The 21,373-nt window shown below is 39.6% G+C and overlaps 1 protein-coding gene across 1 annotated transcript in view; it reads left to right on the forward strand.

The window, feature by feature from the left end:
• Window positions 1-694: 694 nt before the first annotated feature.
• Window positions 695-21,373, forward strand: part of MROH2B (maestro heat like repeat family member 2B) — a 64,677-nt gene continuing 43,998 nt past the window's right edge. Inside the window, exons 1-15 of the mRNA XM_021695299.1 lie at window positions 695-722; window positions 2,224-2,285; window positions 3,832-3,942; window positions 5,249-5,408; window positions 6,115-6,213; window positions 8,896-9,050; window positions 11,295-11,435; window positions 11,815-11,907; window positions 11,999-12,068; window positions 13,745-13,858; window positions 15,392-15,465; window positions 17,866-17,988; window positions 19,043-19,156; window positions 20,647-20,803; window positions 20,950-20,990. Coding sequence (XP_021550974.1) covers window positions 695-722; window positions 2,224-2,285; window positions 3,832-3,942; window positions 5,249-5,408; window positions 6,115-6,213; window positions 8,896-9,050; window positions 11,295-11,435; window positions 11,815-11,907; window positions 11,999-12,068; window positions 13,745-13,858; window positions 15,392-15,465; window positions 17,866-17,988; window positions 19,043-19,156; window positions 20,647-20,803; window positions 20,950-20,990 — 1,542 coding nt within the window. The remainder of the gene's footprint in view (window positions 723-2,223; window positions 2,286-3,831; window positions 3,943-5,248; window positions 5,409-6,114; window positions 6,214-8,895; window positions 9,051-11,294; window positions 11,436-11,814; window positions 11,908-11,998; window positions 12,069-13,744; window positions 13,859-15,391; window positions 15,466-17,865; window positions 17,989-19,042; window positions 19,157-20,646; window positions 20,804-20,949; window positions 20,991-21,373) is intronic.

A 21,373-nucleotide genomic window follows, 5' to 3' on the forward strand; every position in this document is an offset into this window, starting at 1 on the left:
AATTTGAAAACAGGAAGAGAGAATGGAATCAAAGAAAAAAGCCTGACCTTGGAGTGAGGGCAAGACCCAGACTGAGTGAATGGTGGAGGGGGAGTGGGGAACAGGAAGGGGAGGCAGAGAAGGCTTTTGCTTGGCTGCTGTCAGTTGGACATTCCATTCAACTGCCCCTGGTGGGCATTCCGGTCCACTGAGCATGCCCAGTTTGTGTGACTGACTTTCACCAAGTAGAACAATCAACAAGATCACCATAAAGGCTTTACCAACACCAGGCCAGTAAAGTGACCACTGAAAACCATTCCCAAATTTGTGATCAATGGACCCAAGTTTAGGAAGAGGAACTCCTTTGGTCTACAAAAATGCTTTGAGTCCCAGTCTCTAATTTCTTCCTTCCCAGACACTCTGGTCTCCATCCAAGGGACAATATTTGGTGAGATGCAGCCATTTTGTTGGTCAACAGGAGCTCAGAAGCAAGAAAATGTCATAGTGGTAGAATACAGCATCATCCTCCTCAGTAGCAGCCCATTGCTGGAAGCTTCCAGATCATTGTGCCAATCAAGTGGAGGAGGGACTTTCCTTTAGAGAACCTTATGTGAAACTTTTGTGAGAAACTTGCCAACTTGCTTGTTCAATTTTTTAGCCTTACTATTTCTGATACTTAGGTGCTGTCTCTTAGAGAGCCTGAAACAGCTAAGACATGACTCAGGACATGGAGGAAACTGTAGGTGAGCATCATGGGATCCTGAGGAGCTAAGTGTCTTGTGTCTGTGCGATCATAAGTTTATGTGGGATGGGGGATGGTGTGAGTCATTGTGGAGGGTCTGTACAACTTAAAAGTGTTATGAAAAGTACACTAAAGTAAGATTATTTCTCTCTACTCTCCTTTTATTCCAAAATAATAAACCACATTGATTGTAAAGGGGGGATGATAGACTAGGAGCCTGAGAGATGATGGTGCCTTACCTTCTTTAAAAAATATATAGTCTAGGGCGCCTGGGTGGCTCAGTTGGTTAAGCGACTGCCTTCGGCTCAGGTCAGGATCCCGGAGTCCTGGGATCGAGTCCCACATCGGGCTTCCGGCTCAGCGGGGAGCCTGCTTCTCCCTCTGACCCTCTCCCCTCTCATGCTGTTTCTCTCTCTCTCTCTCAAGTAAATAAATAAATAAAATCTTTAAAAATATATATATAGTCTACCTGAGGAGAAAGTGCCTACAACACAAAGAAGGACAGTCTTTTATTTAACCTTAAATACTGGAAGAGTCCTTTGGAAATATTTTCCCCTAATTTTCAAGCATGGTTGCCTAACTGCTTTGCCAAAAAAGAGTGTGCTAAAGGGGTCTGTGGCTTGATTTGGAGACTCACCTCCAAAGGTTTCTCTCTGACCAATTTGCCATGTGGTCTGAATTGCTCTATTCTTTTGAATCACATATTTTTTTTCAGTTTTCCGATGAGCTTTATTCAAATATAGATATGTCTGGAAAGTGCAAGTCAAACTAATTTAGATCATTATCAGAAAACGAAGGTTCCATGAACTTGGGGCCGGAAGGTTAGACAGAGGAAACAGAGGTAGACAGAGTGTGGAAAAGGACATGGAGGAGGTGCTGAGAGGGAAATGAAAGTAAACCGCTATATCACACCATTGCCTTCTTGTGCTCAAGTAGGGTGGAAGGGTTTCAACTCATGGTATCTGAGAGCTGTGCCTTGATAGAGAGGATATATAGGGTGATACCTACATGACAAGAGGGATAAATAGGAATGTAGCATCTTTTTTTAAAAGATTTATTTGTTTGAGAGAGAGAAAGAGCACAAGTTGGGGGGGGGGGGGCAGGGGTAGAGAGAGAAACGGACTCCCTCCTGAGCAGGGAGCCCGATGTGGGGCTCCATCCCAGGACCCCAGAGTCATGACCTGAGCCGAAGGCAGACGCTTTACCGACTGAGCCACCCAGGTGCCCCAGAATGTAGCATCTTTTATCTTCCCCTTCACCTTTAATTCAGGTTTTGAAAAAAATACTAAGTATCTGTTATTTGCAAGTATGTCAAGTAAATGAAATATGAATAAAACACAGCTCCTGTCATCAAAGAGCTGACAGTCAAGAAGAAAAGGGATCAGGGGCAAAGGAAAGAGAGAGAGAAGTCAAGAGAAATAAAATTTCTATAACTCTTGCATAAGAATTAATAGAAGAACATTCCAGCAGAGACTTAATTCTTTTTTTTCTGTACATTTTAGAGACTTTTGGAGATATTAACCTCACTCTAGGCATGCTGAACATGGAAGATAATATTAGTAAGGTAAGGAAAATAGAGAAAAATCTCTTTTGCATTTACTTTTCCTAGTGCAATTATTGCAACATTTCATATACCTTCTTCTTTCCCTTGACTTTTTCTTTTCTCTCTGGCTTCATACACAACATTCAATCTTTCAAGAAGTAGAGTTATAAGGAAAGTCATTGTAATGTTTAAATAATATTTGGCATTTGAGGAATCAGAGTATCCAATTCTGGAAGCTAGCTAAAGAACCCCCTTTCTATATAGGCAGATGTGGAAAGAGGGGGAGGCCAGACTTACAACCATGCAGATGAGAGTCTCCTCCTGTAGAAGCTGAGAGTTCCTATAAAAATCCCCAAAGGTCTCCCCTACTCATCTGTGATGCTATTCCACAATTGGAGATTTATTTTTCTGGGATGCGAAGGCTTTTCTGGCTCCAGCAACCTTTTGTAAAATAACAGCAGTTACCTCCAGGGACACTTATCTAGGAAGCAGCATCCAAGATGCTTTCCAAACATGGTGACTTGTATTATATTCACCCTTCACAACTTTATGAGGTAGGCATGGCCGTTTCCATTTCACAGCTAAGAGGAGGGAGACCCAGAGCAGGTACATGACCAGAACACAAGCCTGTCTGACTCCAAAACAATGCTCCTAGGCATGATCCAATGCAGCCTCCCTGTGAAGGACGGGGTCTACACCTTTATCTCCTAATCTAGTGGTTCTCAACCCTGACTGCAGTTTAGAAACCTTTATGTAGAGGGAGTTACTTCCCACCTTCAACATGGGCACGGTACCTTGAAGGCAACATGCTTGAGGCTGCTGGGCATTTCAGGACCCCAGTCTCTCATCTATCAGAGACCATGTAGCCACCTAAGAGATTGAGAAGAGCTCTCTCACACAGCACCTGGTCAAGCCCCATGATTCCAAGGCTGCAGCTCTGTCCAAAAGAATTCAGAACTTTCTTTCTATAAGGCATGAATAAAGCTAAGGACTTATAAATCTCCCTTAGGATCCAGTTTTGCAGCTTATCAGCCTCTTTGGGAATCACAGTGAGTTTCTTAATACCATAGTCACTTCCCGGTGGTAGGAGCAATGGTTTGGGTAATGAGCATTTCCATTCCCCTGAGTGCCCTACTCCAGTGTCTTTCAAGACTTTGATATGTTAGGTAGCCTGCCTCCACCTTCAATTAGATTTTGTCATAGTAATGTAGTCAGGTTAAAATAGTTTTCAGAAAGAACTTTGCTTTATATATAAGCTTTTGTCTCCTAAGTTTGCATATTATGTTCAGGAAGCCCCAATTAAGATATATAAAATCCCCCAATAAGGATGGCATGTGATGTGATGAGCACTGGGTGTTATAATATGAAACTGATAAATTATTGAACACTACATATGAAACTAATCATGTTATATAAGCCGGCTGATTGAATTTAAAATTTTAAAAAAGATGTGTAAAATCCATTGTGAAGTAGAAATACATTGCTCAATTTGAAGGTGTTAATCATTTGCACTTTGATTCCTTAGTTTTGCAACTCAAATTCTGCGTATAAACTTGTATGTTCACAGGAAGACATTTATAGTCATCTCACTTCTGTTATTCAGAATAGTGACATCTTGGATGATGCAATCGTCCAACGGTTGATTTATTATGCCTCTAAGGACATGAGAGACAACAATGTAAGTTTGATTCTTAATGATGAATCAGTGTCAGGGTTGTAACTGGTCTTTAAGTGACCCAAATGCAACTATGTAGACATTTTTAAGCTTTTCCTACATTGCTGCCTGAATTGCAAATCACTTTCATTTGTTCCTTCATGATAACTTGGATATTATTACAGTACCAATTATTTATCCCTTCACAGATAAGGAAACTGAGGCAAAGCTAAAAAAAAAAAAGACTTTAGAGATAATATTATCCATTCCACTTTTAGATGAACATGTTGATGCTTGAAGAGATTTTTTTTAAAATAACACAGCTATCTATTGACAGAACAAGTAACTAGAACCCAGTTTTCTTGCTTTCCATATGAATTATTATCTCTTCATGTGCCTACTTAGCTACCTATGCTAGGCACTGTATCTGAAAAAATTATTTGTAGAAATAATTTGAGTTTTAAGGTGTTTTCTTCCAGAAAGGATTTTTACCTGCCAAGGGTACTAACAATCTATGATTAATTTCAGGACTTGAGATCTGGGGGGGGTGGGGGCACTTCTGTGATTCCAAGTTGGACTACAGTCCATGGAGGGCCAAGTGCACCTTTCATTTAAATGCAGCCTTTTGGAGTCTTAGGCCAAAAGATAAGAAGTCAGACGACCAGAGTGTCACCATTTGTTGGTCCTAAATTCTGTCTATTCTCCCAAAATACTGCAAAGCAGCCTCAAATATAGGACTTACCTCTCTGGATTCCCAATCTTTTCCAGATCTCAACTTAGTAATTCATTCCACCCTATATTGTGATGTTTTTATGAGTATATTTTCTAATACCTTGTCCAGGTCTTTTTATTTTCCTCAGCAGGAGAGTTGATCAAATTTACCTAGTTCAGCATGACCAAAAGCAGAAGCCCCTCCAAATATCTCCAGTATCAAAGATAACTAGATCAGGACAATATTAAAACCCAAAAGTCTAGACTCCTGGTCCCATTTCCCTTTCACCATTCTCTTCAGTCTTTCAACCACAGTGATTCATCACTTACACATAAAACATAGATCCTCTGTTCATAGTGCTTAATCAATTAGCAAGAAAATGTGTATTAACCTCAAGTTTACAAGAACCTTATTAAAACCTGGTTTTACAGTTCATTAAAGTTACCTCTGCTTAGCAGTTACTGACCCCCACTCTAGAGGCTTTTCCCCCCTGGGCTTGTAACAGCTTGGTCTCTCTCTATTCCAAAGCCAGGGGAACTTAGAATATTATCTAGACCATTACCTCTCTGAAAACTCCCCCTGTTCTTCCTCTAATTGTTATTGTTGTTTCTTCCTCAGATCCTCAGGGAAACCAGGATGCTGGCTGGTGAGGTTTTGGTGTCTCTTGCTGCACATGATTTCAACTCTGTGATGTATGAAGTACAAAGTAACTTCAGGATCCTGGAACTACCAGATGAATTCGTCGTGCTTGCTCTGGCTGAACTGGCAGCCAGCTACGGTATGGAGAGAGCATCTCCACATTTGCCTGGGAAACATCCACCCTGACTCACCGTCTAAAACCAGATGGTGCAGACAGCAGAAAGGAGACCATACTTCCCTTCCACCCTACTAAAGAGTATCGATAGTGGGATTTAGGCAGTCCTTTCTGAGCGTAGATGAGCCTGCTGACCTGCCATTAGTCCATGCTGCTCTGGATTTGGCTGGACTCTCCCACCCTCACTGACCCTTCCATCTGGCTTTGTGTTTGCAAAAGCCCTTTTTCCACAAGGCATGTTCTGCAAACGACTGAACACTTACATGAAGTAAGAGTTTGTTATGATTGTTTTTCTACAGTTTATTTAACAGATATTTATTGATTGATTGATTTTTATTGAGCATCTATTACCTGGGCTAAGCCCTGGGGATGCAGCCAAGTTCTGGTGAGAGAGATGGACATTAATCAAACAATTATCCAAATAGGCAATTGCTACAAACAACAGGTATGGGTGACTTTGCAGCTATCACCTTATTTTAAACCAACCACTCCTTGATTCTCAAACTACAGCTGGGCATTATGGCAAAAGAGGGATAGAGGAGAGTATCTTCCTGCTGCACCTCCTCTGTCTCCCCGACACAGCCTTGACATGCTTCTTGCTGACGCAGAGAAGAGCAGAACTCCCCAGTGTGAGGATAATGCTTTTCTTCTCTTGTGCCCCTCTTGGCAGTGTCCCAGAGTATTCCCTTCATGATGATGACCCTGCTAACCATGCAAACCATGCTCAGGCTGGCCGAAGAGGAGAGGATGAAGAGAGTTTTCTGTATTGGTGGGTATCCCTATGGTTTCCTCTTTGTTAAGACCAGACTATGAATTGTGCAAATGTTCTATTTTTCCTTTTACTCTAGTTCTGTTCTTTCTAATAATAATAACTACCATTTATTGAGTGCCTACCACATGGAAGTTTCTCTGCAGGGACTTATCTCTCTCAGTCCTCAAAGCAATTATAATTCTCTCTGTCTCAATCCTCAAAGCAAGGTAAGTACTATTACCTCCCTCCCCCCATTTTACAGATAAGAAACTGAGGGTCATGGAAATTAAGCAATTTCCTTAAAGTGGTGACAGTCAATGAAATGGAGAGGTGGTGTTCAAGTCTATGTGACTGTGGTCTGTACACTTTCCATTACCCTAAATAGCCTCCATGTCTATGAGCCTCCTTCTTTAGTTGGATCACACTTCCCCCACAGTGGTTCTGGGAGCTCACCAGCTCTTAGAAGTAGGCTAAATGTTGGCATCACTTCATAATGCAATATTGTAATAATGATAAGTAATCAATCTAATCAAAGTACAAGCAATCATAAAATTAAGGAAAATAGGTAAACAAACTATGGGTCACAAATTCCCTCTACCCCCAAACCGAAATACATCTAGAGTAATCAAGAGTCTACAGAGAAGAAAATGCCCTGGAATTTCCAGGAAACAGCATATACAGCACAGTGAGAGGCTTCTTGGATGAGTCTGGAGACCTCGACTCTTCTCCGTGATCATCCACCATCAGGTGATTCTGCCCTCTCTCCATCTCATTTTCACCTCTAGACACATTAAATAAAGTGATTGCTAGGATCCCTCTCCCCCACCCCAACACCCCCCAACACTACTATTTTGTAATATTTAAAAGCCCATGCTGTCAGGAATGTCATCTTTACCTCTCAACCAAGTCTTTTCTGTTCTGTTTTGGTCACTTTCTCTTTTCTGTCCTCAATGGAAGCAATATCTGTATCTGGTATATACTGAGAATTTACTGTGTGCCTGAATACTGCCTTGGGCATTTTAAGATTATCATTTCCTTTAACCTCACAGCAACCCCATTTGGTAAGTAACATTTTTCCTTCGTTTTACAGATGAGAAAATGGAGGCCTAGAAAGTTAACAGCTTGCCTGCAGTCATATAGCTAGTGTGTGGCAGAGCCAAGATTTGAACTATGAGAGTCTGGCTCAGGAACTTGAGCAATTATACTAGATCAGCCCACTTTTCAATACTTTTTATTTTCCCCACTTACTATCACAGCTAACACTGTGTTCTTGCAAATAAACTTTGGTGCTTGTAATAGCATTTCTACCTGCAATATCAACAATCCAACAGGGGAAAGGAAATAAAATTAGAAATCATCATGGCATTGAATAAGGGATTCTCTGTCTTTGTGTTATAAAGTTATCTAGTGCCCTTTGGTCCTAAAGCAACTTTTGCCTGACTGCCACTAAAGAACAGTATAAAATTACATAGTCGTCCATCCGTCCATCTAGTTATTCATTGACTCAATCAGCCAATAAGCAGACATTGTGCTCATTGCTTCAGATACCATCAATAGATAAGACATCCTTTCCCTCATGTTGCTTTTGGCCAGTGCAAGACAAACACACACACACACACAAGATTATGACAAAGTATAGCAGGAGATTATCAGCCTAAAGGGAATGTGAATGAGCCAATACATGGCCAGCACTAAGATACTCGGGATCTTTCCAGAGTATTCTTTGCATGTGAAGTATCATTGAGGAGTGAACTATGAATTTTCTTCATCATCTAGTGAAACATGAGGGCTGAAGGAACAAATAATATTATTTAATGCATTTGATGCAAATATATATGGGTTCGTGGTCCAAAATATTTTTGCAGGCCCAACATTTTTTAATTTTGTTGAACTGAAACAGACCCATGGAAAAACATACAAATCAGAAGTGTACAGGTTGATGAGTTGTCACAAAATGAACTTTCTCATTTGACCACCACCCAGGTCAAGAAGTGGGACATTACCAATACCCCAGAATCCTACCTCATCTTTCTGGCCAATCATCATCATCTCCATCCTTTCCAAGGATAACCACAAGCCTGACTTCCAACACCATAGATTAGTTTCACCTATTTGTGAGATTCATACATGTTGTTGTGTGAAGCTCAGTCCGTGTTCACTTCTGTATCCTATTACATGTCTATACTACAATTCGTCCATTGTACCTGCTGACAGACATTTTCTGTTTTCTGTTTAAGGCTATGACCCAAAAAGAAAGTGAATATGAACATTCTTGTGCAAGTTTTTTAGTGCCTATCTATTTGTGTATCTAACTGCTGCATACTTAGGAGTGGAATTTCTGGGTCATAGAGAACACATATTCAACTTTGGTAAATAGTATCAGTTTTCTAAAGTGTTTGTATCAATGCATGCTCCCCACAGCAGTACATGAAAACTCCAGCTGCACCTTAGTCTTACCAAAGTTTGACATTGTCTGAAATTTTAACAGTTCTAGACGGTTTGTTGTATTATCTCATTATGGTTTTAATTTACATTTCACTAACGTGACTGAATACTTTTTATATGTTTATTTGGTACCGTCATAACATTTTATAGAAACTATCACACATTTGCTAATCATCAGTACACTCGTCTCAAATTATTTTATGGTCCCTCCCATCTTTATATTTTTCTCAGTCTGTGGTTGTTTTTAAAATGCAGCCCTTGAGAAATTCAGCAAGGCCATTTACAAGTATGTCAACCACTGGAGAGACTTCCCCTATCCAAGATTGGATGCCAACCGACTATCTGACAAGATCTTCATGCTGTTCCGGTATATAATGGAGAAGTGGGCCCCCATTACCTCGCCCATGCAAGTGAGTGGGGGCCTCAGCATGCCCAAGCTAGCTCTCCTTCCATGCTGCTTGAACTTCCTCCACTCTCTGACATAATCATTAATCTCAGTTGTTTTGGAAAGCTATGATTGTGTTTTATCAGGTTTATCAATGCTTTTGTTTTTCCTATTTCAAATCACTATTTATTCATTCTTGAACTAATATTTATTGAGTCCCCATGACATGCCAGACACTGTTCCCCATGCTGGGAAGACAGCAAGGATTGAACAGACCAAAATCCCCATTCTCATGGAACTGACATTCCAGCGTGTGGAAAGAACAATAACTAAATGAAGATGAGTAAAATATATAGAAATTTGTTATTTTGTGTCTTATAACCCATATTTGGGTTGAGTCACTGATTAGAAAAAACAACAGCCCACAAAAGTTTCCCATGTTTATGAAGATGACAATGAAATAAAATAACATCTAAAGGATGTGCATGGCTGCTTCAAAAGATCATAATGCCTTGTGCAGAAGAGATTACAAAGTGTGTGCACATGGAATCCCATGCCTATCTTGCTTAATCGGTATAATATTTAAATGGGGGCTAAATTACATCCTATTTAGGTCTTTTATTTCTATATTATAAAAGATGTAACTCTTAGCCCTCTCTAGTTCAGTTTCTTTTCTATGCTTAAGCTACCAAAGCATTTATTTTTTTTTTAACATGCTGAGGTAGTTAAATCATTAGCAAACATGGAACTTTTAAAATATCCTGTAGAAGTCTTTTCTTCAAAGCACCTGAAAAACACAATTCAGTACAAGTACTTTCCTAGTTTCCCACAGAAAGAGTTAGACAAGTGACAAGAAGGTGCACACAGTAATGAGGGAACAGAGAGAGAGAAGCACTTAACTCCTGTGGTGTGTAATGGAAAGGCTGTGACATTGAAACTGAGCTTGCAACCTATAAAGACATTCACCCAAGCAAGAGGCATTCCCTAAAGATGCAATAAAAGCTGCTGAAGTAGAGGCTGGAGACAAGATAACATGCACACTTGAGTGAGTCCGGTGGGAGAAAAGGAAGAGGAGAAGAGAAAGGAGATATAAAGAAGCAGAAACAAATAAAACCAGAAAAGGTTTTGGTCTTGGCCAAATTAAGAGCCTTGAATGCTACACAGGAGTTTGGACTTTTTTTAATAGGAAATAAGAAACCTTGGAAGGGTTCTGAGCAAGGAGAATGAGATCTTAGAAACTAAGAAAAGAATAATTTTCAAGAAGTAAAGGGAGATCTATGGAGTCTATTGTTACAGTGCTCAACCAAGAATAATCTTGAAAGGCATCCATTGCTTGGAAATGTCCAGTTGCTTAGAAGAATCATCCAGCTGACACACAGTTGAGTGAAATAAATGGTTGTTATTCTGAGCCACTAAGTTTTGAGATGGTTTGCTAGACAACAAAACTTAGCTGACAGGAAAAAAAAAATTCATCACATAATATTAGGTAGAAAAAGCAGAACGTAGAACTATATATTAAAGAATGGCATCAGTTTTTTAAAAATTAAAACATATAGAGGAAATATGGGAAAGAATAAGTCAAATAAATTAAAAAAATATTAAAATACACCAAACAGTGATTATCTATAGATACTGTCAGCAATGCAAATACTGTGTTTTCTTCTTTGTAACTTTTGTGATTTCTAAATTTTTACAATCAACCTATCTACATTTATATTTTATACTTATTCATTTTTTATGTCAACAGAAGCCAGAGTGGATTGAAGAGTAAATGAGAGGTGGGAAGTGGAGATAGCAAAGGTAGACCTCTCTTTCAGAAAGCTTTGCTTTTTGTTTATTTCAAGCTTTTATTTAAATTCATGAAGAGAATTTAGTGATTCACCATTTACTTTTTTTGGAGAAAGGAAACAAACAGAATTGGGGTCAAAGTGATATAGAATCGAAGAATTTTTTTTAACATGAGGGAAATTTTCAATTTATTAGTATATTGAGAGAAAGCGACTAGTAGAGAAAGGTTAAAGAAATAGGAAGGGGGCAAATACTGAAATGAGTATCAGTATAGATATAAATGTAGATAGAGCTGAAAATACAAACATAAGTATAACTGCCTCATGCAATGATCTTAACCTAAACATTTTTTAAAGAATTCTCTCTTGGTTGGAAGCAGTGAGGAAAGTTGTTTGGGGTGTCTAAAGCTCCAGGTATTCTGAGAACTGCACAAAAAGCACAGTGAAGTATTAGAAGTGGTATTTGTTGGCTGCCTCTGCAGACTTTGGCCATTGTTAAGGCACACGGCCCCACAGTGAGCCTGCTGCTCCATCGGGAAGACCTCTGTGACTATGCCCTGGACCAGGTACCCTGGCTCCTGAACCAGTATAAAGACAAAGAGATTGATTTTCACGTCACTCAGGTAAGAGCCACACCCTCAAGGAACCGATTCAGAGAGTCTGTCTGCAACCATCCTGGAAGACAGTAAGTCTCCAGAGGTCCTAAAGAACTGAGATACTGGTTTGGGCATCTAAACTTAAATACTTTTTGAGAAACATGAGGTAGAGAAGAGGTTGGCACAGCTGGGGGATGTAATTCCAAAAAAGGGGTTAAGAATTTTCTTTTCAAACTACTGAGGCACTGACTAAGGCAGGGGGCCCAGAATCACTAAAGAAAACTGGTAACCGCAGGAAGGCTATGGATTTGTTCTCCTCACAAAAAACGTAATTATTTGTCTTCCACATCCTGTGCTGCTGCTTCACGGGCAGCCTCCAACTAACCTTTGAGAACTTCCATTCTAGAGTCTAAAACAAATACTGACCGCGGTGGTCCTTTATGACACGGCCCTTCCAAAGGGCTTGAGAAAAACCATCTTTATCAATTTACTCCACCAGGTAAGAAAACCCTGCTGTCAGATCTGATTGTTTCATCTCCACCGGTTTTCTGTTTTTAACATCTCCCACCTGATTCTTCTTGCTCATTCAGGTGTGCAGAGTTCCAGAGCCTCCAGTAAAGGAAAATGAAATTGAAGCTTCAAGCTGTTTCCTCATTCTAGGTAGGATCCAGCGTCCAGAGGGTTTTTAATAAAAATGTCTCCCAGTGATGATGACAACAGTGATGAAGGGTGTGCAAACTATCCTATTAGTTATTTCACACACACACACACACACACACACACACACACACTATACCTTCAACTCATGGTATCCTGTGCCTCTCCCTATCCTCCCATTCCCAAGGGAAGCGCAACAGGTAGGGCAACCAATCATCCTGGTTTGCCTGGAATTAATGGACTTGCAGGGGTAGAACGTTCAGTTTTAAAACCAGAAAATTTCTGATATATTTTGGGAATTAACCCCCTTATCAGATATATGGTGGGCAAATATTTTTCCCATCCCATCTGTTGCTTTTTCATTTTGTTAATGGTTTTGTAGTTTTTTTCTGTTGAGCAGAAGATTTTTGGTTTGATATAGTACCGCTTATTTATTTTGGCCTTTGTTGCTTCTGCTCTTGTTGTCAGATCCAACAAAATCATTGCCAAGACCAACGTCAAGGAGCTCACTGCCTATGTTTTCTCCCAGGAGTTTTATGGTTTCAGGTCTTACATTCATGTCTTTATTTTGATTTGATTTTTGTATATGGTATAAGGTAGGGATCTGGTTTCGTTCTTTTGCATGTGGCTGTCCATTTTCTCAACACCATTTATTGAAGAGACTATCCTTTCCCTATTATATATTTTTGGCTCCTCTGTCAAAAATTAATTGGCCACATATGGATGGATTTATTTCTAGGCACACCAAGGTGAGTTGGTAATCCTAGGGATAGGAAATGCTTTTTTTCTTGGTATTTGAGATTATTTGAGACTGTGTCAAACCCAAAGTCATGCTTTTTTCTCCCTGGTCATTTCTTAATATCTACTCCTTTTCTCTCTCTCTCTCCTTCACTCTTTCCCCTTCTTTCTTGCTCTTACATCACAGTCCCACCCGTTGTCTGGTTAGAATACCTGGTGCAGGTGGTAGAGGAGGCACCACGTTCTCAGAGTCAGTATATAAATTATGTTCCAACATAGACCCTGAAAAGTAAGGACAAGAGCAATCCCATACCTCCACCCTCTCCCAAATATGTCATTTCTACTACTTCACTGCATTACCTTTCTATTATTTCTAGTTCTCCACTAACTGGTCCCTCTGTTTCTATTCTTTCCTCTGTTCTATGCCCAACCTAATTAACTACTTCACTCTATCTCTAATAATTTCAAACCCAAACCGCTTTACTCCAATCACCTTTTCTCTTTCTGCCTTGCTCCCTGACTTACCCTTGTAGCTCTCTAGCTCCACAGCTGGGGAAGCATCATTCCAATCTCTGCCTCCATGTTCATAAGGCATTCTCCCCTTATCTCCTCTCCTTTTCTCATCTCATACTGAATTAGGGCCCACCCTAATAATGTTACCTTAATTCGATTCCATCTGTAAAAAACAAACAAACAAAAAAACACCTAATTTCTAAATAAAGTCATATTCACAGGTATGAACAAATGTGGTATATAAATCTCTCTTAGTGACCAAACTGCTTAATTCCATGATACTAAAGATACATCGATGTAATAAAATCTAGTTACCAACCAAAGAGTGACTTTGACAATCTTCATGGAATTCTGCTTTTCCCATTCACAAGTATTTTACCTAAGGTGAAAATGAGTTCTTATGACTCCAGTATGTCTTAAACCTGCAGCCCATTCCAACCCTGCAGACCTGATGGAATTTTTTGATGAACAAATGAGAAGTGATAATGAAACCACTCGAATGGGAATCTTGACTTTGTTAAGATCGGCTATCAATGCTGAGGGTAAGCAAAGGAATGAAGCCAAAGTGGTTTATTTTGTGCCAAGAAGCAAACTAAAGCCTGTGCATTCTCTAACTTTATTCTATGTCTTTGGGGTGTTTATAGAAGATCATATTCAAGTAAAGCTCTGTCTTCTTCGTCATCTTCAATCTACTACTTTTTTAAAGATTTTATTTATTTATTTGAGAGAGAGAGAGAAAGAGAGGGTGTGAAAGCAAGAGCAGGCAGGAGGGGTAGACGGAGAGGGAGAAGCAGACTCCCCACTGAGCAGGGAATCCAATGCAGAACTCGATCTCAGGACTCTGAGATCATGACCTGAGCTGAAGGCAGCTGCTTAACTGACTGAGGCCCCAGGTGCCCCTATAATCTACTACTTTTAAACGGCATTTTCAGTTACCTCTCTTCTTTCATGATACTTATGGATATACATAGTTGAGAAGAAGTAGAATACTTGCAAATCAAATTTAGAAGATCTAGTAAGCTGGCTAAGTAGCCCAATAAATAGGGGATAGGTGGGAGGAATGCACAATATTCTAGAGATTAGTACATTTAGAAAAGAGCAGAATTTAATGGAATATATTTCATTAATTCCAAGAAGCACATATTTTCATGATATTGGAATTTATCTCATAATTGATAGCATCTTTAATTATAATCAGCCACTATAAGGTTTTTTTGATACAATATAAAATACTGTTATCTCATAAAATTGATGACATCTTGAATTCAATAAAATATGAGAATTCATTTTTATCCTATATTATAATATTTCAAAAAATTCAGTTAGCCCTGAGATTTACTGAAGAATCAGAAGACAAGAAATATGAAGTAGTCTCACAGAATTTAAAGCTAATCCATTGGGCGTGATGTGTTGAGTCCACTTTGGAACCTAACATTTTAAACAAGGTGAAATCAAATATAATATGGAGCAAAGAGAGCAATAAACATCTCTCATAAATTGAAAAAGAAGAGGGGTGCCTCAGGGGGTTAAGGGTCTGCCGTCGGCTCAGGTCATGATCCCAGGGTTCTGGGATGAAGCCCGTGTTGGGCTCCCTGCTCAGGGGAGAGTCTGCTTCTCCCTCTCCCTCTGCATCCTCCCTCCCCCGCCACTCGTGCTTTCTCTCTCTCATTCACTCTCTCACTCTCAAATAAATAAATAAAATCTTTTAAAAAATGGAGAAGAAGGGGGCGCCTGGGTGGCTCAGATGGTTAAGCGTCTGCCTTCGGCTCAGGTCATGATCCCAGGGTCCTGGGATCGAGCCCCATATCGGGCTCCTGGCTCAGTGAGGAGCCTGCTTCTGCCTCTCTCCCTGCTCATGCTTTCTCTCTCTCTCCCTCTGTATCTCTGTGTCTCAAATGAATAAATAAAATCTTTAAAAAAAAAAATGGAGAAGAAGATAAGAGGAAATTGAATAGCCTGAAATGTTATGGACAAAAGACTTTGAAATACCATAACTCTAATGGGTTTTCATCAATCCTAGAACAGACTATACTCCTACTGAATCTGATCTCTTCATTTCTCTCCCTGTCTTTCAGAGCCCAAGTTGCGAGATCACATTACTTCAATTGAAAAAACAGTCAAAGTTGTCATGGGTGACCTCAATATAAAAGTAAGAGAAATAATGGGGACTTTAATTTTGTTTATGGTAGTTTTAGGAATTAATGAAATGGTTTTGATTCTTTAAGAATCTACTTTAAGATTGCTTTATAAAGAGGGCGCCTGGGTGGCTCAGTTGGTTAAGCGACTGCCTTCGGCTCAGGTCAGGATCCTGGAGTCCCGGGATCGAGTCCCGCATTGGGCTCCCTGCTCGGCGGGGAGCCTGCTTCTCCCTCTGACCCTCCCCCCTCTCATATGCTCTCTCTCTCTCATTCTCTCTGTCTCAAATAAATAAATAAAATCTTTAAAAAAAAAAGATTGCTTTATAAAGAGCTCAGTGATAAATTCCAATTTTAATACAATTCCATCTCTCCCCAAAAGATAAACTATATCAAGGTAAAGTTCTAAAGTACATTCAGTTCAAGGGCTTCTAAGTAGGAAAAAAAAAAGATTTTTGCCCAGAGCATCACAGTGCTATGCTCTTCAAATGGTTTAAAAATTGTTAATTATAAAAATAATGTATCTTCCTCCAAAAAATAATAACCCCTAAGGCTGTTTGTTGTTGTTGTTGTGTTTTAGCTTAGATATCCTATTTTCCAACTAGGGAACATCTAGAGCAAGTTTTGCACATAGTAGATTGCACAATATTTCCTGATTATTTGATTAAAGTATTCCATATTAGATAAGATATATAACTTGTACTGGAACAAATTAAAAAATAGAAATTACTATATTTTTTTTATTAAAACTACATTTTGTTCGGATCAAAGCCCTATACAGAAACCAATGGAAAGAAGAAAATTCCCCTAGTAGACTTTCATCTGCAGTGACTATAACAAAAGCTATGCAATAAATAACAATAATTATGCTAAGTGGAATAAATCCATCAGAGAAAGACAAATACCATATGATTTCACTCATATGTGGAATTTGAGAAACAAAACAGGTGAACACAGGGAAAAGAAAAAAAGAGAGAGAGGCAAACCATAAAACAGACTCTTAATGATAGGAACAAACGAAGGGCTGCTGGAGGGGTGGTGGGTGGGGGATGGGTTAAATGGGTGATGGGCATTAAGGAGGGAACTTGTGATGAGCACTGGGCATTATATGTAAGTGATGAATCACTAAATTCTACTCCTGAAACTAATATTACATTATATGTTAACTAACTAGAATTTAAATTAAAAATTGAAACAAAAATAAATAACTAAAACATAAATTTTAAAAAATTAAAAAACAATGGTGTGATTATCGATAAAGTAAGTGGCCAAGCCAATCAAAATATGACTAAAAGAGTTTAGGGTAGAATAAAAGAGGACAGAAACTTTAAGGAAGTCCAGCTTCCCAGGCAAAAATAGAGAATTTATAACTTTTTCTCCCCCTCATTTTGGTAGACTACAGGTGCATTTATGCTAATTGCTAATTGCTACCTTGTGGCCCTGCCTCCCTATTCAAAATGACTCTTTCTTCCCAACTCTCAATTAAAAGACCCATTCAGTAAAGAATTAGATCTGAGCTTTCTATCCTTCAGGGAAGCAATTCAATACGCAAACCTAATTATTTAAAAATTATAATACAGGTTCATAATCCCTTGTTCTAATCCCTGGGGCCAGGTATATTTCAGAATTCACAACCTTCCTGATTTTATTTTATTTTTTTGGATTTTATTTATTTATTTCACAGAGAGAGACCTAGCTAGAGAGGGAACACAAGCAGGGGGAGTGGGAGAGGGAGAAGCAGGCTTCCCGCGGAGCAGGGAGCCTGATGCGGGGCTCGATCCCAGGACCCCGGGATTGTGACCTGAGCTGAAGGCAGACACTTAATGACTGAGCCACCCAGGCGCCCCAACCTTCCTGATTTTAGAAAAACATTACTGTGACAGTAGCCACAATCAAACTCATTAATATCTCTGCAAGAAAATATATGCAGATCCACACTATATAGAATAAGTAAAGACTACAGTTTTAAAACAGTTGAGTTGTGTTTTGCCACCAAATGAGTTAGCACCAAACTCAAGAAACAAAATTCCAGTGTCCAGAGTTTTTTAGGTTTTGAAATTGTAGATAAAGGATTGTAGATCTGTAGTTCATCGTGCTATCTTTCATTGAGGATTTTAAAAGCAAGGTGGTGTTTTAGCCCACAATACCAACATTTCATAATCTACGGTAATAGAGGGTATGTCTTGGGAGCAAAGGAGAAAGATTTTGGTTAAAGAGAGCCTTTCCTGTAAGCCTTAAATCATAAGCTATAGCTGGCTTCCTGCTCCATCTATTTATAGTCGCATCATTCAATTGATACTCCTTTTTGGAAAGGTTCCCATTAAGCGATCCATGAAGGTTAAAGAGTACAAGAAGCTAAATTAATGTTCTACCCAACGTAGTAAAATGCTGCAAATGCATTTTTCTGATTCTAGGTGAGGAATTCCACTCTCCTCCTCATTCAAACCATGTGTGAGAAATGCTTCATTGAAGCCCAGGATGGATGGCCACTGATCGATTATATCTTCTTCCAGTTTGCCATGTCCAACAAGAACCTGGTATGAAGAGGTGCAGTTTTGAAAGCTACACTGTAACAAGGGCAGTTAACTCAACTAGGGCTCAATTCAATGACTGATTTAGAAGTTATATTTCAGTCTTATCACTTTTATTGATAAATTTTTCAGCCTCTAGCGTTCTCAGTTCTCTTTTACGGTATCCCTTACAACTTATGATAAATTCAAGGTAGGTGAAATCATGGTTTTCCCTGAGGAGGCAACCTGTCCTCAAAGGCTTGAGACAGGGGTGGAGAAAGTGGATTACTTCAGAGGAAACAAAAGACATCCATATTTGCCAAATGGGGGTTAACTTCCTAAAAAGTATGTTCTTTTTTTTTTTTTGTATTTTTAGAACTTTTTAAAAATTTTTTTTATTCTTATGTTAATCCCCATACATTACATCATTAGTTTTAGATGAAGTGTTCCATGATTCATTGTTTGTGCATAACACCCAGTGCTCCAGGCAGAACGTGCCCTCCTCAGTACCCACCACCAGGCTAACCCATCCTCCCACCCCCCTCCCCTCTAGAACCCTCAGTTTGTTTTTCAGAGTCCATCGTCTCTCATGGTTCGTCTACCCCTCCGATTTCCCCCGCTTCATTCTTCCCCTCCCGCTACCTTCTTCTTCTTCTTTTTTTTTCTTAACATATATTGCATTATTTGTTTCAGAGGTACAGATCTGAGATTCAACAGTCTATCTTATCAAGTCCATGACAGCTGAAATTACAGTCCCCTCCGCTAAGAGGCAGTGTCTTTGAAAATCTTGCCCCTGAGACAATAGCAAAGGCCTGAGGGAGAGAGGGAATATCTGTAGTTCAAGAACCTTCACAATTTTGGCTTTTCTGCTTTATCCAGCAGTGTTTTTCTAACCAATTCCTCCAAGGAGCACGTTAAAACAGAACTTAAGTACTGGAGAACAAAATTGCTGGGTTCCATGAGCCCCTTAAGTTGAGTGACTGCATCCTGCACCCCAGAGTCTGAGAACACATCCAAGTAAGGTCAGAGGGGACCAACAGGAAGGATTATTAACAGGTCACCTGTTTCATCTTTCTTGAAGGAAAAACCGATGAAACCTAACTCCCATGAGATTGAAAGGGGAGAGAAATCTGTCCGGGAAATAAGCCTCGAGGTCTTAAAAACTCTAGACCCACTGGTCATTGGAATGCCCCAGGTAAGGGGTCTTTTATCACCACTGACAGTTACTTTGATCATCCCTCTAAAGCTCTGTCCATTTAGGAGTAAAGACATGAACTTGTCCTTCATGTGTCATCATCAGCATTTTGATGCTCTGATTAGAGGAAGTACATTGCAATGCTCAGTGCCCAGCACAGAGTAGTTCCTCAAAAACGTCTCTTCTTCCCTTAGCATACCTAGACATATATTAAGTGGTGAGTGGAGATTCTAATTCAGTGAATGCTAAACTTTCCTCATTCATCTAGAAAGGTGTTGAAAGTACACAGTCTCAGGCCACACCTGAGGCTTAAAAATAATCTGTACCTTAATGGGAGGAGCCTTGTAATCTGTATTTTCCTTAAGCAAAATAACCTGAGAAAGGATTAACTGGCCAGAAATGCATGACACAGACAAGAGACAATCAATAGACCAATTTAAGTGGATCAGAGGCTTTATCTAGAATGGCATTTTAAGGAGCAGTCCTTGGATTATCTAAGATATTTATTTAAAACGCAGATCTCCAGGCCACATCCCACATCTACTGAATCAGCATTCGGGGCATAGGGCCCATGAATCTGTATGCAAACAAATCCCAATATTTCTGATACATCCTAAAGTTGGAACATTTCAATGTAAAAATAGATGATGAAAAGAAGTCTAGGGCCAGACTCCGATGGGCCTGAAACGCCAAATTCCTACCTTGTGATTGATGAGCCATTCAAAATGTTAAGCAAGTGCTAAATATTTAAAACAATAACTGTAAGAGATCAGTGGATTTACATAGGGGTAGACTAAGAGCAAAGAGAGTGAGCATGAGATCAGATGTAACTCACAGGTACTGGAGCAGGGTCAGGGAGAGTAGCAAGGAAATATGGAGGGGCATGGAAGACCTTATAATGAAAAAAAGGACAGGGCTTGGTGATTAAATCTGGAGGGCAAGACAAAGGGAAGGGTCCATGTTGACACCTAGGTTTCCATTAGGACAAGGGAGTTTTCCAGAGAATATGAAACAGACTGACTAAAGAAACCAAGTGTGCCAGAACTCCGGAGCAAGAAGGTCAACACCTGGAGCAGCCCATTCACTATCCATTCCCAATCATTCTCTCTCCAGTCTTGGGGTTTGGGGACATATATGACTTACTTTGTCTTGTCACACTGACAAAGGGCTTGGTAGCACTTGGTGAGTGGAGCCCAGGGATGCTAGACCTCCTGCACTGCCTAGAACACTTCTTCACAAGGAAGAACTGTCCTGCGCCAAATTCCAGCAGCAAACCCACGCAGACACCCTGCGTAGCACCGCAACTGGCACCTGAAAATGAACGTGTAGTGCAGAGATTTTATTTCATGGTTTCATTTTTATTTGGCCTGAAGAGAAAAAAAATAACAGGTGAGAGAACATGCTCTAAATCAGAGGGAAACCCACAGTGAGAACCAAGGAGAAATCAGGGATGAATCCAAAATCCCTGCATCTTGCTTTGTTTTCCCCAGGTGTTATGGCCAAGAATCCTGACTTTTGTAGTTCCTGCAGAATATACAGGTACTCTGGATTACCTGTTTAATATCATCAGACGTTTGCTTATGGCGGAGGAGAGGAAGAAGAATGATACCAAGGAGTCAACAGCACTTGTCGTCTCTACCGGAGCTGGTGTGTGCATTCAAAAACAAAGCAAAACACTTCTCTTATGAGAGGCTCATTTCCAGAAAGGCTACAGTGCTTTGATTACATACCCAACCCCAGTCTGAATTTCTCTAGCCCCCACAGCAATAATGAAAATCACTTTCTCTTTCCAGTGAAACTTCCTTCGCCACAGCAGCTATTGGCCAGACTTCTGGTGAGTGAGTTATGAATAACTAATGTGGGATAAATTTAGGTCAATATAGATCATTCAGTTCTAAATAAATGTTAATAAAAATTACACAGCAACTCCAAACCAAAAGAAACACTAAAATGGCATAATAAATGTTCTGCTCCACTAATGATACTCATTAAGATTACTGGCAAGATTATCTTCTCGCTCTGAAATGCTCGTTAAACTTAATTTATTATTTTTAAAATAAGAATAGACTGAATTCGATCCCCAAGTACCATTCAAATAAATTCCACATCTATTATTTAGATTTCCTTCTTTCCTCTTTCCCCCATATGCATCATTTTCCCCCCATATGTATCATACCATTTCCACACGCCCTTATTTAATTAATAAATATATCTAAG

The sequence above is a fragment of the Neomonachus schauinslandi genome, chromosome 7, assembly GCF_002201575.2.
Source record: "Neomonachus schauinslandi chromosome 7, ASM220157v2, whole genome shotgun sequence".
Lineage (NCBI taxonomy): Eukaryota > Metazoa > Chordata > Mammalia > Carnivora > Phocidae > Neomonachus > Neomonachus schauinslandi.